Consider the following 18,329-nt stretch of genomic DNA (forward strand, 5'->3'; position numbering starts at 1 on the left):
GAAGAGATCTCTCATCAAATGCCGTCACGGGCGAAACAGGCTCAACTTAGAGGTATAAATAAAGGTATAATTATTAATTTAGTTATTTAAATTTATAGTAATAAATTTAATATAAATTAAATATAAATTAAATTTAATAAATTAAATTTATAGTAATACGTGTATATTAAATTAATATATATTTATTACTAACTGAAGCAGAGCAGGATAATGGGAAGTAAAATCAGCCCTTAGAAACACCTTCCCCTCCACCCATCCCTCCTACCCCAGCAGCACAGGGAGATGGAAATGGGGCACATGGTTTGTTCATCACCCGTGTTTTTCCCGATGCTCAGGGACAGGAGTCATTCCCCTGCTGCACTGTGGGGTCCAGGAGACAGTTCTCTGTGAGAGGAATGACAGATTTGTCTTTCCAAACTCTGGGTCTGCTTGTAGATAAGACTAGCACTGAGATATAAAAGAAACAATGGGAAGGATTCCACTGATTGATAAATGGAAAAAAAAAAAAAAAAAAAAAACCATATTTGCCTTTACAAACAACCTGTAGGTTTGCTGATAAATGAAATTAGATACTGAAAGATGAAAGAAGCAATGGGGAAGAACCATGAATTCTATAAGAATTAAAAATTAAAGGGGAGGGTTATACATTAGAGGGGAATCTCAGGTATCAGGTGTTCTGGGAAGTCTGTACCTCTCAAGTACCTCAGCCCATGGGGAAAGAGAGAGGGAAATGCAGCTGGGAAAATGGGATAAAAGGAGGCTGCATCCTCCAAAAATTCAAGAGAGCCCAGGGGAATGCCCCATGGCCTCCCTTTATTGGAATAAAGTAAAAGGACTCCGTTGTCTCCTTTTTGGACATAAACCTCTGGTGTTTGTGGGTTAATTTTCCTGCCAGCTGTGAACTTGTCTGATGTGAGGCCATCTCCCGAGCACCAGCCCCCCTCAAACTGCTGCAGTGTGGGTCACTGCCACAGAGCCCTTCAAGGACAGGCTGCTCCAGCCCGAGCAGGACACCTCACCACGGGCTCACAGCCTCCTCTCAGGCATGCCCTGCTCTGCCATGGGGCTCCTCCATGGACTGCAGGTGCATCTCTGCATCCCCATGGGCTGCAAGAGCACAGCTGCTTCACCATGGTCCTCACCACAGGCTGCAGAGGAATCAACAGTGCCTGGAACACCTCTTTCTTCCCCTCCCTCCTTCTCCACTGATCTTGGTGTCAGCAGAGTTGTTCCTCTCACGTTTTCACCCCACTCTTCTCTGAACATAATTACAACTGAGCCACAAATTTTTCTTTCTTCTTACATCTGTTTCACAGAGGCGTTACCACCATCTCTAACTGGCCCAGCCCTGGCCAGCAACTTGTCTGTCTTTGGAGCCACCAAAACTGGCTCTGCTGAACATGGTGGAAGCTTCTGGCAGCTTCTCACAGAAGCCACCCCTGCAGCCTCCTTCCAAAAGTGTGCAAATGCCCTCCAAGGCAGCATTTCTGTTATCTCACCAGTCTGAAGGCACAGCTAAAGAACAAAGAGCACAACTTCATCCAGTTTCTCATGGGAGCAGGTGAAATCCAGTCCAACACCACAAGGACTAAATCTGAACAAACAACATATTTTATTGTAAGAAAATAAAAGAAAAGTTTCAGTCCTCAGCTCCCAAACACCTGTTTTCTGTGGAGGTTTTATGTACATCCTTTGAGCATGGGAATGTTTCAATCAAAGGTGATCCGAAAGCTGCGCTCCTGCTCCTTGCGGCGACTCTCACAAACTTTTGTCACCTCTTCCACCTTTCTCTGCAGCACAGCTGTGGGAGAAACAAGGGATTAATGTCACAGTCACTCCAAAACACAGCCCTGCACAGTTTTGCCTGCAGAAAGAAAAATACTTTTTGACAGTCACTCAGATTTGACAGTGGACAAAGCCCAAAGTATTGCCAATAAGACTTCTTCATTATTGAATGGCAGAGGAAAAAATGGGTCTCCTTTCTAGGAAAATTTAAAGGAAACAGATAGCTATTTTCACACACATTCTGTAAAGAATTCAGGTGGCACAGGAGCTGTACCAGATTTCCTGAAAAAGGAATGTTTGGAATGTGGAGCTTAGCATAAGTGTTCTGAAAGAAAACCCCTAATTAGACCCTGACCTAAGCCAATAATTCTATGTGGGCATGGAGAACAGCAGGCCTGTTTTCACACAAGAAGTTACACCAGGTGTGAGCATTTCACAGCACAGCAGCCAGGCAGTGCAAGCTGGGGCTGCTGAGAGGAGAGCTGCTTTATTCTGCCATGCCCCCGTGTGGCTGCTACCAGTTAACATCCAAACAGCACAGAATTCCACAATCCCTCACTGCCTAGGCACTGCCTGGGAGAAAAGTTCCTTTTTTCTGTCTTTTTTTAGTATGGCCTGAGTTAAATGTGAATACCAAACCAGAAACAGTCACTCCACTATCAAGTGTTCACTCCTGAGTGTACCACATGCTCTGCACTGGATCTCAAGCTATTGAGGCTGTCAAATTCCCACATTATTCCTCCAGAACTCTGGCTTTTCTGTTTTCAGAGTGAGGATGGTAACATTCAACACACACACTTCTCCTCAGCAATTTCTCTGCACCACAGGCAAAGCCCACACTCAGAAGTTGAGCTATTTAACATTAGTTTGGCAGAACAAAGAAAAAGTTTTTTAAGTTTTGTGCTTTGCACTGATGTATTTCAAGCAGGGATTTTTTGGTAAAACACCAGCAGTTGCCAGGAGGCATTTCTCATCAGAGGCCTCTAATCAGGCACAGCAGGAGAATTCAAGCCCAGAAGGGACAGTGCCACTGAAGGTGAACAGGAAGATTCCTCAGGCATCTTCAGGAATCAGGGATGGACAAACACACACAAACTCCTGCTTTCCATTCACATTCCCAAAAGGCTGCAAGGTAAATCTCACCTGAGTTCTGGTCAATCCACTGCAGGGAATCCATGTGTGCATTCAGAATTTTACAGATCTGTTGAAGCTGAGCAGAGAGAGAAGGAGCAAGTCAGTTGTGAGACTGCATGAACAGCAAGAGGAATCAAAGGCAAGTTTCCCCCTGCACAGCTTCCCTAAAGCAGCAGCCACATTGCCAGGGAAGTGTGTGCAGCAATGCTGCTACTTTACTTCTTAGAAACAATACTTGCACAATTTAGAGAACATATCAGTGGCTTTGGGTATTTTAACTTAGACCTAGGAACCAGCAGAACATTGATCAGCTTAGGCTTGAAGTGGCAAAATTCAAAATGAACGTGAAAAAACTCAGCCTGCAATACAGAAGGAAGTTTTTACTGTAAAAAAGCTTTTCAGTAAAGCCAAAAGGAGCATGAAAATCAATTAAATAGACCTTAGAAAGAGCTGTTTATTCAGATCTTGCTTTATGGGGATATAAAAATAGTGTAACGAAAAAGTATGAATGGAGCATTCACATGGGGACAAATGAAGAGTTAGAACTACTTCAATATCCTTTTCCTCTTCATCAATATTAAATAAAAGCTTGCATTTACCGGGTCACTCGTGTCTGCTGGGCCTCCTGATGTGTTCAAGTGATCAATGATGTCCTTCAGATCCTGTGCCATGCGCTTCAGCTGCGCATCAATGTTTTCAGCCAGTTTGTAGCTGCAGAGCACACAGGAACCAAGATCAGAACATTTGAGAACTTGGAAGCCCTGCTCAGAGTCACACCAACTATGGGCAATCAGAATGAGCTTGCACATGTGCAGCCAAGGCTGGCAGAGACCTGGGAACAGCACCCAGAGAGCTCCATCACTCACATGAAGGGACTGCCAACCCCTGTATCCCTTGATCTACACATGGAGAAAGACAAGCAACAGTGTGGAGGACTATAAGTAATATCTAAATTGCCATGTGTAAAACAGGATTAAATATCTGACACAGCCACTCATTGTTCAATCCTGTCACACATCCCAACTCTGTCTCCTGCAGACTGCTGTGAGCACAGCACAGTGCTCATCCCCATCCCCAGCAGGTTTGTGCCTCACGTCCTCTCCCGTTCCTCATCCGCGTGCTGCAGGTAGATGGTCCCGCTCTGCTCCTTCACAGACTCCTCCAGAGGGGTCAGCAAGTCCTCCAGCTCCTTCTGCTGGGATAGAATGAAGTCCAGCTCCTGATCCAGTCTGCAAAGAGAAAATGCCAACTGCTTCCCTTTCATGGCGCAGACATTGCACAGCTGTCACACAACCAGGCAGGACAATGCAGAGAAGAAATTAAATCATTTCAAGTGCTCACAGGCTCCTACCTCTTCTGATCAACCTTCACCTTCTCTACTTCTCTGTGTAATGAAGTAATCTGGAAGCAGAAGACATTTCATTACACCTTGGAAACCAAGAAATCAGCTCTCCAAAGTTGAGAGGTGGGAGGGGAAAAAGCAGCACCATGCAAGTTCCACTGGAAACAAGAGATGGTTACATAAAGATATACAGATCAAAGATGGAATAAGGGACCTTTCACCTTGGAATGATCACTCCTAAGACAATTTGGTACCACAGAACAAAGTCACAGAACACATTTCCAAGCTCCAAGGCCCAAATTCCATAACAGACAGACAGACAGCGAAAAGCACCCAGGTGGAGCTCACATCTATTGCTTTTACAAGCAGAAAGTCCCACTCAGTGGCTTGCAATGCAGAAGCCATTAAGGACCTGAGCAAGCAGAATGAGGTTCCACTGGAGGCCAGCTCACCTTCTCTCCATTCTCTATCAGCATCCGGTCCCAGGCATTGACTTGTGTAGCTTGATGGAGGAAGTGCTTCTCTTGGTCTTCCAGCTCCAGGCTCCACTTGTTGATCAAACTCTCCAGCTGGGCATAAGTCATCACTGGGGGGGCACTGAGAGGGAGTGAGGGGCAGCACAGGACACAAGGTCAGCAAAGAGAAACACCACAACACCCACTCATTTCCCCTTCCTCCTCCAGATCCCAGCATGGACACTGCAGCTGCTCCTGCCCCAGGCAGGAAATGGTCACTGGTCACAAAACACCCACCTGGTTGTGGTGGTTGTGGTTGTGGCAGCTGTGGAGGTCACAGCTCCAATGGCACCAGTTGTAGTCAATGGCTTCAGATTCAAAGGAAAGCCAGAAGCAGAAGTAGTCCCTGCAGGAGGAGATTCAAGTCAAGCAACAGAAGAGGACACTCCTGGTGCCTCACAAACACAGAACAGGCCCAGGGTGCACTGCCCATGGCTGTAGGAGCTGCAGTACATCTCTCTGAAGTAACAGCAGCAAATCCCACCTCTGTCAGGGAGGGAATGAAAACATCCCTAGCCCACAACCTTGTCAACAGCCTCATGTTTTACTGTTAGGGCTAATAACTATCAGCACACCCAGCTGCACTCCTGCACCTTTGCAGCAGATGAGAGAACACTTATGTTTTCACAAAGAGATGGAAAAGGATCAGAGAAAGACAAACTGTGTTGTCTTCAGTTACTCCAGGGCTTTCCAAATCATAACTGCTGTGCCTCTACCCTCACATGGCCCTTTACACTTCTACAGAGCACTGAATTCAGGCTCCTTTCTCTTCAGTGCCTTTCAGCATCTCATTCCTACCAGTGGCTGTGCTTGTTGTGGCAGCTGTTGTTCCAGGAACTTTTAATCCAAAGCCAAGTGTGCCCAGACCGGCTGTCCCAGTGGAACCAGTGGAAGTGGCACCAACTGTAGAGAGAAGACACCATTAACAGGTTACCTAAGCCATGAAATGCAGGGTCCCTTGGAAAAGCCCAGCCTGCTCCCAGTGCAGCAGCAGCAGCAGCAGCAGCTCCAGCACCCACAGGGAGCAGCAGCAGCCACACTGCTCCTTTACTGCCCAGGGACAAAGCTGCCTGCAGAGACTCACGTGAGAGGCCCGTGGTGGTGGTGGAGGAGGAGGCTGGGGCTGAAGAAGTGGCCACAGATGCAAACAAGGAGGGGCCCGTGGAGCCCAGCACTGAGGTGGTGCTGGTGGTGGAGGCTGTGCTGGCAGCTGTGGATGTGACTGCAGAGACAAACAGCTCCATGTGAGCAAGCAGAGCACACTGAGCTCCCACCCACTGCAAAACAACCCTGCTGGGAGGGCGACACAAACTGCCCACACCTGGGTCTTGGGGATGTCAGCATTTTAACCTCCTTCACCTCTGATGCTCCCTCCACTCCCTCTCTTTCACCATGTGCCCCTTTAGATTCTGTCTCCTCCCTTCCATGTGCTCCCCAGACAAGCACAGACCAGAGTCTGGCATGTGGGACACAATCAGTAACACAGGACAGGCTGTGCAATGGCTCTGGGAGCTGTCACAGATCACCACTGCCAGAGCAAACTGACAGAAACAAACGCTTCTGGTCCCTTCCCACACCACACTATATGATATTTATCTACTTCCAACAGACAAATATTGCCAGGAGGACAGCAGATTTCACAGAGCCTTGAGGAATTGTTTTCTAGAACAGCTTCCTACCTCCAAGCTTGGTTCCAAAGGACAGGGTGGGTGCCTGGCTGGTACTTGTGGTCAGCGTTGCCGTGGTTGTACTGGTGGCTGCTGTTGAAGGCAGTGCCCCAAAGGTTAGACCTGGAAGCAGGAGCAAAAGGAGAAGATGGACTTTCTTCCTACAGGCTAAAGAGCAATTGCTCCTCAGCACTGCACACCCTGGAGAGGCCAATGAGAAACACCTCTGGCTCCAGCCCCTCGCTCCATTCTGCCCCAGCAGAAGCCAGAGGCTGCAGAGCTGCACTCCACCCTCAGACATCCCCATGCCAAAGGCTCCCAGCCTCCAGCTGCCCCCAGCCCTGTTCCCCACCTGTGGGCTGCCCCCCGAGGCTGAAGGGCGCTGCTGACGGGGTGGCAGCTCCCAGGGTGGCCGTGCTGGTGGTGGCAGCAGCCGCAGGGGCCGTGCCAAAGGCCGGCCCTGCCGACGTTGCCTGCGGAGCCGCGGTGCCGATGCTGAAGCCGGCTGTTCCCGCCTGGCTCGTGCTGCCACTGGAGAAGGTGAAGCCTCCTGTTGTGCCAGAAGGAGCTGAGCTGGTGCTGCTGGTGGCAGCAGAGCCAAAGGTGAAGCCAGACGGGGCTGCTGCCTGGCTCGAGGGTGTGCTGGTTGCGGCAGGGGCACCAAAAGAAAAGCCCCCCGTGATTCCAGGAGCTGAAGTGGCAGTGCTGGCTCCAAAGTTCACTTTTGGCGTGTTTGCCCTAGGGAACAAAAGAAAAGAAGCCAATCTGCTTGAGACACACATCCACTCAAGCACACAGCTGCCTTTCTCCCTGACCATTTGCTGACAACAGAAACCTCCTTTCAGAGAGATGCACACCTGGCCAGCCTTGTGTCCAGTTCTGACAACAGACTCCATCCAGCTGCTGTCACCTGCCATCCCCTGTCAGGGCTCTTTCTACTGTCTCTCCCTTCATTACTTCCACCCACCGAGGCACCACAGGACATTATATGGCAGTGTATGTGAGGCTGCTCCTTCTCTCAGCTCACCATTTTCACTCCCTCTACACAAGGCTGCTTTTTTTCTGCTCGTCCCCATTCGAGCTCCCTTCCCACAGCTCCCATCTGGCAAGCTTTGACAGCAGCAGTTCTGCAGAACCGCTCCAGAACTCGCAGCCTTTCCTTAACGACAAATCACTCCCAAAGTGCCGAGAAAACATGCAGAGCACTCCAGATTCGGCTCAGAAAAAACACGACGTTTTATATTCGGCTGCAGAGCTTTATCATTTCTTTGTGCACGCGTCTCCACCCCGGTTCCAGACGGAACCGTGGGACATCTCCTTCCCAGCACGTGTAAGCGCTGCCCCATGAAAACATCACCGGGCCAGGTGGCAGGGCTGAGCACTCGCCCAACGCTGCTGGAAGCCCCAGCACAGGAGGCAAGGCTCGCTGGTGCAGAATCCCCGCAGAGCCCTCGCCCCGCAGCCGCAGGAGCCTCCCCCGCCGCCCCTCGCTGCTCCCGCCGCCCGCGCCCCCGCGCCCCGGGCTCTCACCCCAGCGGGAAGGCGGCGGCTGCCGGGGCCGCGGGGGCCGCGGGGGCCGCGCCGAAGCTGAAGCCGGAGGGCTGCGCGGCCGCGCCCGGCCTGCTGAAGGAGAAGAGCCCGGCGGGCTGGCCGCCGCCCGCCGCCTGCGCCGCGCTGCCGAAGCTGAAGCCGCCGGAGGCGGCGGCGGCGGGCGCGGGCGCGGAGAAGGAGAAGCCGCTGGTGGCCGCGGTGGTGGCGGCGGCGCGGGGCGCGCCCAGGCTGAAGGCGCTGGAGGCGGCGGCGGGCGCGGCCGCCCCGAAGCTGAACTGGCTCATGGCGCGGCGGCGGCGGCGGCGCGGGCCGAGCTGCGGCGGGCGCGGCGGCGGCTCGGCGACGGCGCGCGCGGCGATGGCGTCACCGCGGCGCGCCCCGCCCGCGCCTTCCCGCCCTCGGCGCCCATTGGTCAGCGCGGCCGCCACTCGCGGTGCCACGGGTTCGATTGGCTGTGGGGGCGTGAGGGGCGGGGCGTGACGGCGTTGCTGTGGGGACGGGGGACGCGGGTGAGGGAGCGGGGAGCGGGACCGGGGTCACCGGGACAGCGGACACCGGGAGAGGGGACACCGGGACAGGGGTGCGGGACAGGGGATACCGGGACAGGGGTGATGGACAGGGGACACGGACAGGGGACACCGGGCCGGGGTGTCGGACGGGGAGGAGACTCCAGTCCGCGGATGTTGCACAGCGGACCCCGGGCCAGCGTTGAGGAGCTGGAGATTCCCGAGGCCGGGGATGCGGTAACGAGGATTTTTCACTGCGGTTTCCATCGCCCCCACCTGCTCCTGGAGCTGTCCGGTCCGGAGGCGGGCGGGTGGGCCGGGAACCTACGAAGAGTTCTGCCAGCTTACCTGTGACACGGCTCTGCCCGAGGTGTTTGTAAGGCCCGAGCTGTGCTTGAAAGTAAAGGCAGCTGATCAGAAGGTCCCTTGTTGGGAAGGAAATAGCCAACAGTCCGTAGTCTGACACAGGGAGAAAAGGTTGGGTGTTACTCCCCCGGGATGGCAGGACCCGAAGGAGCAGCTCGAGCTCTCTCAGGGGATGTTTAGGTTGGATATCGGGAATGGTTCTTCCCCGAGAGCGTGGTCGGACCCTGGAACAGGATCCCCAGGGAAGTGTTCACAGCCCCAAGGCTGGCAGGGTGTAAAGAGCATTTGGACAACGCTCCCAGGCACATGGTGTATTCAGGCTGTCCTGCACAGGGCCAGGAGCTGGACTCACCCATCCTGGTGGGTCCCGTCCAATTCAGCATATTCTTTGATTTTATGTTCCATTTTACATGTTTTGTCATCACGCACACAGGAACTTGGCTAAACTTTTCCTTCCCAAACACACAGCAGGAAAAATTGTGCTCTGCAGGCTGTTCCAAGCACATTTGGTTCCTGCTTCATCTGTCACTTGTTTTTTCTGCATAGGTGAGCAGTGGGGATGGACATGGACAGTGTGTTCTCAGGCTCCTCTCTGCAGAGCCTTGCCAAACTGCTGCGTGATGCTCCAGAAGAGGAGGATGATGATTATGATGATGTGGTGAGCCTTTCGTACAAGTTTCTGCTTCTTTTACATATTGTGCCATAGCCTTATCTTGTTAATCAAGGAGAAGCAAATCTCTTTTTCTCCAGAGCGAGTAAAAACAGAATTAAAACCTTAGAAAGTTTTAGACTGACTGAAACAGCTCGAGGATACTTTCAGAGTAACAAGCTCTTGAGGGAGAGAATGAGCAAGATGCCCCAGGAAAACAAGGAGACATTATGAGCACAACATATGAGGGAGGTTTAGTTTTTCAGCCTGAAGGAAATGAGAACATGGAGTTGAAAGAGCTTTAGATGCTTCAGACATCCCCCTACTTTTCCCTGAACTCTGCTGGAGATGAAGGCAGTTACAACCAGATATGAGGGGAAAAATTTGCTGCTGAACTTCTGAGTAAGGACCAAAATATCCAGAGGCAACTGAGTGTATTAATTGTATATGTCAGGAATTGAAGAACTGTGGAGATAATTGATCACTGAAGTATTTTGGTGGTCGTAAAACAGGGAAAGGTGAACAATCATTCTAAGGTGCATAACCTGAGTGAATAATAAGAGAAATATCCAAATGTATTCTTCTATATCATTTCCTCTCAGGAGCAAATGAAAATCACAGAATTTGGAGAACATGTATTATTCCTGCAACATGCAACACCTGCTTTCATCTATGTGCTTATCTTTGCTTTTATCTATTTATGTCTGTGTGCTGGGAAGAAATATTCTCAGTAGCCCCACAGATGCCAACAATGTAGAAGGCCTCTGTGAAGGCTCAAAACTTTGCCAAATCTCTCAGGATTTTGGACAGATCATATTAGGACATGGATAAGGAAAAAAAAAAACCAAACAGATAACAAAAATGGCAAATACCTTAGTGTTCCTGCAAATCACTCTTCAACAAAGAGCTGACCAGCCCAGTAGTGGCAATGCAAGTAGCATTTGGGATAAAAGGAGTGCATATCCCTTGAAGTTTTCTTTCAGTGGTTACAGATGTGGTCCTTCACACTCTAACTATCCTCCAGCTGTTTAATGCCTGCCTTTTAAACCCTGCATTATTGCTGTACATCTCTGCAGTAAACATCCTGATTTTAAAAAGAATTTGTTTACATCTTATTAATAAAATAAATGACACTTCAGAGACAGAAATGGAAAATTGCCACGAGGGATGTCAATTAAGTCTGAGTCAATTTGGGTAAATTGAAATCTTTATTTTGATTTAATTTAATGCTCTGTGCATATGAGGCACTTTTATTGAACCAAGGAATCTTCATATATAGAGAAATGCCTCACATTGGCCTATTAGCACTAAATTGATTCATAATTAGAGGAAAATGTTGTTGCCACATGATCTCTACTGTAAAAAGGAATCCAAGTGCTGTGATGGGGCTTTCATGTGGCACCCTTGGTTTCCTTAATATCTTCATGGCAGGCAAAGCATGGAAATTTTGCCAAAATGCCATGGAAACCAAAACTCATAAAGCACATCTGTCTGTATTCTGGGCTTCCTGCTTAAGCCCAGTGTGTCAAGGTCACTTTCTGCTGTGTGACAGTGAAGAAAAGAAAATGTTCAGTGGTTCAGTCATGAAACTGTAGGGTAATGTTTTTTCAATTCTATCAGGGATTTGTTTGACCTTATATAACATGTTGTATTTACTGACATTATGGTTGTAACCAAGCTTGGCTCTATAAAAATTGATTTAAATCCTCTTGCCTTTCTTTGCAGCCGTGCTGTTCTGTTGGTGCCATGACTCCTGGGAGTGTTGGACCAGCAAAGAAAGAGACCACCAGTAAGGAGGAGTATTTGTGTGTTTTGGCATTCAGTCTCACATCAGCAGACTGTAACAGCTGTAATAAGATACCACTGCAATAAAAGAATGGCCACTGATGTTTGAGATGGGCATAGCATGACAGTTCTTACAAATAAACTGTAAAATTATTCATTTCCTGAAAGCTTAACTCTAAAACATGCAAAGAGAAGCAGAAAGGGTAATCCAGGGCAGCCTCCAGTGGAGATGATAACAGTTCAGAGCACAGCCTGGTCAGGGGCTGCAGGGATCATAACTGAGCAGCAAAACTCCATATAAGTACTCAGGGAAGACAGTTTTGTTAAAGACTTGGCAAAGTTAATGCTAAGTTTTTTTTTAAGCTGATGCTGTCACATTATTGAGCAGTTTAGTTAAGAGCCCTAAGAAAGGCCAACAAGGGCCAGGAAAGGAAACTGTTTGCAGGAAAGGAACTGTGATGAATATATTAGATTATTTTTGCTTGGGATTCCAACAATAACCAGAAATTCTACTCTAAAAAATTTCAAGTTTCACATTTACCTGCTTATTAAAAAAATATTTTTCCATGCAGGACAGATGTAAACCATGCTCTTCTGCTCATAAACTTTCATGTATCTTAAGCACCTTGTCTGAACTGTGCCCAGGAAATAATGGATTTCTATGTGAGGAGGTGGTCCTCCTGTGATTGACTCTGCTCACTGAAAATCTAATGTCAGGGGACTTGTGGAAGATTAGTATTTCATCCCTCTACACTTTACCAGTTTTTAAGTGCTAGATATTATAAGCCAGAAAGGAGGATTTCCATGAAATAAAAATTGGGTAAAGCAGATTTAAGTGAAAGGAAAACATCCTCCCTCTGCAAATCCTCATTCATAAGATAGTGAGGAGAAGAAGACTGTAATCATTACCTAGAATGCTTTTAATGCAAAGATTTTTCTAAAGCCTAGAAATACTTTTCTAGGCTTTAGAAATGACTTTTTTTTTTTTTCTTCCTATTCTTGAAAAATATTCTAAGCTTTCAGAAAGCCTTAAGGAACAAAAACATTTCAAAATGAGTCAGTGTGATTTTTCTCCTCACTTACAGGTACTTTTCAAGTGAAATCTGAAAACAAGAAAACCATTTGGAATACAGAGGAGGTCCCAGAAGGATCTGAATTTGATGATAGCTGGGACCCTAGAGAAAAGCCAGAGTAAGAGAGCTGAGACTGCATGTGTGGGCTTTACATAACATTAATGGAAATGAGAGTTAAACAGCATGTACAACTGAAAAGCTTGTGTCATGCAAGAAGAAAGGAAAGATATCAGTGTTGCATCTAAGCAACATGTGAGGAATGGTTTTAATCCCTCTCTTGAAATCTTCTGATCTCAGAATACAAACTTAGTGTTGGTTTTTCCCATCATAAGTTTATGTGCAGTGTCAGTTACTTGTATAAAGTGGGATTAGGAGTGGAAGTAGGTCAGAAAAACGATTTATTAGCTTTAAAATATGCCATTTGTGTGAAATACCTGCTTTTTCCTGCTGCAACTGAGATGCATCCGTTTTTCCATACTAATAAATTCATAAAGTACTCCAATGTATATTTGCATTTCAAAGATTTAAGCTCTTTAGAGACAAATAGTACTGCAGGAAGAAAAGCTGTGTGCAGGCAATTTTGGGCTCTTAAATGCTGTCATTCAATCATAGTCTGTCAAAGCACAAAACCAGAGCCTTTTCCCTTGCCAATAGAAAAACAGTAGCAAAAATATTATTGAAATTAGGCATGTAAGTTATAGTTTGTAGAGGTCAGAAAGCCCTGAGGGTCAGTCCACAAAGCAGCTTTTGCATTTTTAATCATCTTTTCAATGCTGTGTCTTGAAGTGTTGAATGCTGGATTGTATGGAGTGCTGCCCATGAAGCTGCACATTGTACACCAGAATCTTCACTTTTTCCTGCATGTAATGTGGGGTGTCCAAATTTCCAGTTAAACACAGGACCTGAGACCCACTTAAACAGGGACTCAGCCTTTCTGAAAATGAGGATTTCAATTTCCCAGTTAAACACAGGACCTGAGACCCACCCAAACAGGGACTCAGCCTTTCTGAAAATGATTTGGAATTCACCCTCACTCACAGTTGTCCTTGAAATGGCCACCTGTCAGATACAGAACACACTCCCTTTGTATTTTGGGCACAAAGAAGCTTTTCTCTGACCCTTCCCTCTGCAGTGCTTCTCCAGCCTCAAGCACTTGTGACCCATGTTGCACAGATGAAGAGAAAATATAAGTCTTTATAATAGTTCATCAAATGAAGCAAAGAAAATGTCCTAAAAGGAAAACAGATGGCTACAGAGGTGCATCCAGAGCTATTACACACATTTGTCATTGACTTAGGAATTATTATGTATGCAGATGCACACTGGAGATGTGAAACAGCTTAGACAAGTGATCCACCCCAGTAATTTTGCTGAACTTAGTAGGACTAGCATATGTTACAAATACAAATTCAGTTTTCCTTTCTTCGTTCATTAATTACCAAGAGCAAGGGAATATGTGATTCTACATTTTGTAGATGTGCAGGAGAAGAAAATAAATGTTGGCTGAATGCAAAACAACTACAATCTGGCTTTAGAGTGTTAAGCTTAGGCTGCAAGAATATGCTAAAGGACAGAATAGAACACATGTAATTGTGACATCCCTCTTTTCAAATCCATTCCCCAAGAGTTTGTGGTGTTTGACTAGTTGATAAGCAGCCTATCCACTTAGAAGCATTTCCTGATCCTGCAAAGGCTGGTTAGGGAAGCAGAGGCAGCTTGGTGAGTGCTTTGGAAGGAGGAGTCAATGATCTTCACCTATTTTCCAGCTGTCTCAGTCTTGGCTCTGACCAGAAACCCAGTGCAGATGGATTGGAGCCTTGAAGGGAGGATTTCCAGTCCTCTAAGAACCAGAGTCCCCTTTAGTCTCCTGCTCCAGTGTTATTAGGCAATGACTTCTCCTTGGCAGGTATGAGATTTCATTCAAGCAGCACGTGGGAACAGAGGATGTCTTCTTTGGGATGACTGGGAAAGACCCCTCCACTGCCTGCTGTGAAGATATAGTGGTGAGCCTGGAGCTCTGACCCCTTCTTTCTGCTCTTTCTTTGTCCTTTTCCATCTCCCCATCTTTCTGAGGGACAGAATGTAAACACCAAGGAGCTTTTGTATCTCTTCAAGGACCAAGTGTGCTCAAGGGAATGAATCTGTGCAAATGCATGTGTCCCATAGAAACTTAAAGGGAATAAAATGTAGCTCTAAAATGAAGTTTCATATTTGGAGAGGAGAGGGGCTGGGAAGGAAATGTTTTTCATCTTCCTGCATTTTTTACAATGTGTGTGGGCTAGCAGGATGCTACAATGCTGACAGCCTTTAAAGTTCCAGCTATCAGTATCCATGCCTCATCATTATATAATCAAAGACCTCCCTGGTTTCTGAGCTCCAGGACAGGTAGAACTGCTGTGTTATCTTTCTAGCAGAAGCAAACTGCCCCTGCAATACACAAAGCCTGAGGCTTTTGCTGGATGTTGAGCACCTGTCAAGCACATTAGCAGCTCAGATCTGGAAGAGAATAGGATATCAATACACATCACTAAGCCATTGAAAGCAGTCATTATCACTGTCGTATTTTCTCTGATACAAATTAACTACTCAAAACGTTGCTCTTTGATACTAGCATTGAAATATTCATGAAAATGAGCTCTTCTCTGGCTTTTAGGGCAACATATGTAATCACAGCTTTACCTCTGCCCATCATTTCAGATTAAAATCAAGCTGCCAGAGACAAAATACTCGGACATCACGTTAGACATCCAGGACAAGGTTCTTGACCTTCGAACTCCCAAAAAGTAAGTGTAGCACAATTGATAGAAACACAGTTAATGTCCTGTTTGAAATGAGGTTTGGCCAAGCTTTTAACTGCAGTCTGTGTGGAAAGCAAAGCTAAAGATTGTACTATTAATTGCTAGTGAGAAATAAATATAGAAAAAACACCCATAGGTTACAATCTGCTGGCTTTGAATCTGTGATACTGACCAGTAAAAAGCTTTAGGACAGATTTTGGCTACTTAAACAACAAGGCTTCAAGGGCTCAAAACATCTGGCAAAAAGCTGCCCAAGGTCTTGAAAGACTTACTCTAGTATTTCTAACACTATTTTGTACAAATACATATGGCTGAAGATGGTTTGAAAAGTGCAGATAAATTTTCAGTAGCTGGAAGTCAAATTATGGACATGTCCAAGCACAGATGCAGAGATGGAAATGCTACAAGGTTTCCTAAAGATATTTCCTTTGGTTTTTTTGGTTGTTTTTTTTTTTTGTTTTTTTTTTTTACAGGGCTATTTCAAGCCCACAAAGATAATCAATTGACTGATATACTCTTGGATTTCTCAGTCTTTCTCCATCTCTCCCTCAGTGTGCTATTCCCCTGCCTGAGATTTCCAGATAATTCCTATGTCTGTTTTGCTCAAAGTCCTTCTTCACAAAGACTGCTTTTATGAGAAACCTTAAACCTCTCTAGGGTGACTTGGTGCACTGAATGGGATGTGGGAAGATCTATATGTGAATAGCTTTCTGCAGATAAATTCAAGGTGCAGGCCATGGATTAAGGCCTAAATAAGTCCCCAGTGGACTAACTATAGAAAAGCCACTTTTCTCTGCCAAAACCAGGCAGAGTCAGTTATCCTGTGCTTGGTTTTAACCCAAGGATGGAACAGGAGTGGAAGAAGGTTTGGAATGTTAGTTTTAGAAACTGGGAGATTGGGAGGAAAAATTGTTCAGCTAATGACTTGCTGAACCTATGGGCAGTAAAAGAAGTAACTTAATGCAATGCTGCAGATGTAGGAAAACCTCAGCATCTCTTTCCTTTTGCAATTCTGTCTTTTTGGTGACTCAGATCTGCCATTATCTTCTCAGTACCCAGCTGTCTCTAGTCACAAGCCTAGCAAATAAAAAGTTCACCATAAATCTGATGGTTGCTTGGGTACAGCCTGAACCAATGCTGCTTTCACAAATACAAGTGCAAGTCTTCTCAGTATGAAAGAAACAATCAAGATGTCAAGTTCTACATTCTGAAAAACTTTGTTCTCCCCTAGATGGGTAGGAGGACTCAAAGCAACTGCCTCCAACTCTGTAGTCCTGGGGCTGCTTCTAAGCCAAGCTGCTTTTAAGTGATGGGAATATTTCAGAGCCAGTCTTGCTGTGTGTGAGCTATTGCAGGAACCACACAATCCATCCCAATAAAGAGATCTATTGGAATAACATTCCCTGGCATACTGACAGGAATTGCAGGAGTAACTTACAGTGACACCTCAGCTGCTCTCCTGATCTGAGACACTGACATTCACTTGTTTCCTCTTTTACAGGAAGCTGCTGCTGCACCTCCCCTACCCTGTGAACAGCAAGGAGGGTAGAGCTCGTTTTCTCTCTGAAGAGGAGATCTTGGAAGTCACCTTGAGAGTATCAAGGAAGTTCGATCTCATAAATTTTTCTGATGGATAGAGAGATAGAGAAAGTTTGCAAAAGCTAACTTTCTAGTTTGCAGTCTTTTGGAAACCCAACTTGTTCTGAAATAGTTGATTGTTTCCCCTGAACAGTCCAGGGGAATGTCTCTGGAGAAATGAGTCAGGAGGAGCACAGCACCCACAGGTTCTTACAGCTGATGCTGTCTGGCTCTTACACTGCTCTGGTTAACTTTCTGCCTCCTTCAGTCTGATACAGACCCTGTGAATCAGAAAGTGGGAGATTTCAGTTCTGTAAGCCAGAGAAAGCCTTTTGTGTGGTTGTGGCTGAGAAGTAGCACAGTGAGGCTCTGGACAATGAGTCTGGTGCTTTGGTACCCTTTCAAGACTTGTCCTTGCTTGGCCTCCAGTGCTGGGACTGGGGCCAGTATAGAATCTTCTCTTGCCTATTTCTGGATGAGAAGATCAAAGTTCTTCATGGATCCATATCCACATCTGAGGCTCCTTTACACTGACAGAACAAGTTAACCAGCTATAGTTGAAGTGCTGAACATCTCAGCTCTTTTGAACAGTTTTTTGACAATTTATGGTTAAGTGTTATCTATTCATCTGCTGTCCCTCCACCCATTTTTCTGATCTTTCTTGATTAATAAAGTAATAGGTTCTAAGGAACAGTTCCAGTTATCTTTGAGTCTGCCTTCTCTATATTATGCTCTGAGAGACCTCGTAGAAGTTGAGATAAGAGGAATTTTGCATAACAAAGCTTCTCTCAAAGGACTGCAAAATCTGTTCTTTGGCCTCGAGGTCCAGTCTGGAGACACAGAGATGGGTAACCAAGGTATTTCTCTCAGTAGCTGCTGGGCAAATATATTCATTTAACATTGTTAGTCCTGCAGGAAGCAAAGGTACTTCCTCAGTGATCAAAGTGGAGAGGACAAGCAGCATGTTAATGGTACATTTAACCAAAAGCCTGTGAGTACTTTCAGAGCAAAATGGCTTGACACCTGCGTTCTTCTGGGGTGTAAGTAGAGGGCAATAATTGACCAGCTAGGCTGCAGACAACACCCATGCAGCTAAATTTGTGTAATGAGAAGATGGATACTCCATGATGCATTGCAGACACTGACAGTGAGTTTAAAGGTGTAGTCACAGTGTGTTTGTAATACACTGTGTTATAACTCCAGGACAAATTAGGCTGATGTCTGGGCATTTCAACCACTTCCCTGAAAAGTGAACCATTGATTGGGTCAGAATAATCCTAATCAACTTCTGCTTTAGCCTTAATGCACTGGAAAGCAGATATTTCAGTTATGATTCATCACAAGCTATGAAATATGCTGATAACACTCAGGGGCTACTCCAACTGGTCTGCTTAAGTTTCCATAAATTAGATCTGAATGTCTCTTATTCCAAAGCTGTGGTTGAGCAGGACAATGTAAATGTATGAGAAAAGGCTGACATCATTCCTCCTGACTCAGTTTTTCCCTCTTGTGCTTGCCAAGCAAGCTGTTTCTTGGAAAAAGGTTGTCTTTGTGGTCCCTAGATAATATGCTGTTTAATT

At 46.4% G+C, this 18,329-nt stretch overlaps 2 protein-coding genes across 3 annotated transcripts; one reads left to right on the forward strand and one right to left on the reverse strand.

The window, feature by feature from the left end:
- Positions 1–1,589: 1,589 nt before the first annotated feature.
- On the reverse strand, positions 1,590–8,337 carry LOC130253098 (nuclear pore glycoprotein p62-like). Its single transcript, XM_056491389.1, has 12 exons — positions 7,974–8,337; positions 6,796–7,181; positions 6,456–6,566; positions 5,861–5,998; positions 5,575–5,679; positions 5,014–5,122; positions 4,714–4,858; positions 4,271–4,320; positions 4,014–4,148; positions 3,519–3,630; positions 2,929–2,995; positions 1,590–1,801 (listed from the first exon to the last, which is right to left on the reverse strand). Exons 1-12 carry the CDS (start codon positions 8,276–8,278, stop codon positions 1,710–1,712), a joined length of 1,755 nt encoding a protein of 584 aa, XP_056347364.1. The 5' UTR covers positions 8,279–8,337; the 3' UTR covers positions 1,590–1,709.
- Positions 8,338–8,465: 128 nt separating this feature from the next.
- DNAAF6 (dynein axonemal assembly factor 6) lies at positions 8,466–17,452 on the forward strand. Of its 2 annotated transcripts, none has more exons than XM_056491410.1 (7): positions 8,466–8,503; positions 9,413–9,524; positions 11,241–11,304; positions 12,386–12,491; positions 14,280–14,376; positions 15,071–15,156; positions 16,673–17,452. In XM_056491410.1, exons 2-7 carry the CDS (start codon positions 9,426–9,428, stop codon positions 16,806–16,808), a joined length of 588 nt encoding a protein of 195 aa, XP_056347385.1. In that variant the 5' UTR covers positions 8,466–8,503; positions 9,413–9,425; the 3' UTR covers positions 16,809–17,452. The 2 variants fall into 2 exon arrangements, with proteins under 2 accessions (XP_056347385.1, XP_056347386.1); XM_056491411.1 differs by having other exon boundaries at positions 8,477–8,574.
- Positions 17,453–18,329: the final 877 nt, after the last annotated feature.

This window comes from Oenanthe melanoleuca, chromosome 4A, assembly GCF_029582105.1.
Source record: "Oenanthe melanoleuca isolate GR-GAL-2019-014 chromosome 4A, OMel1.0, whole genome shotgun sequence".
NCBI classification, from domain to species: domain Eukaryota; kingdom Metazoa; phylum Chordata; class Aves; order Passeriformes; family Muscicapidae; genus Oenanthe; species Oenanthe melanoleuca.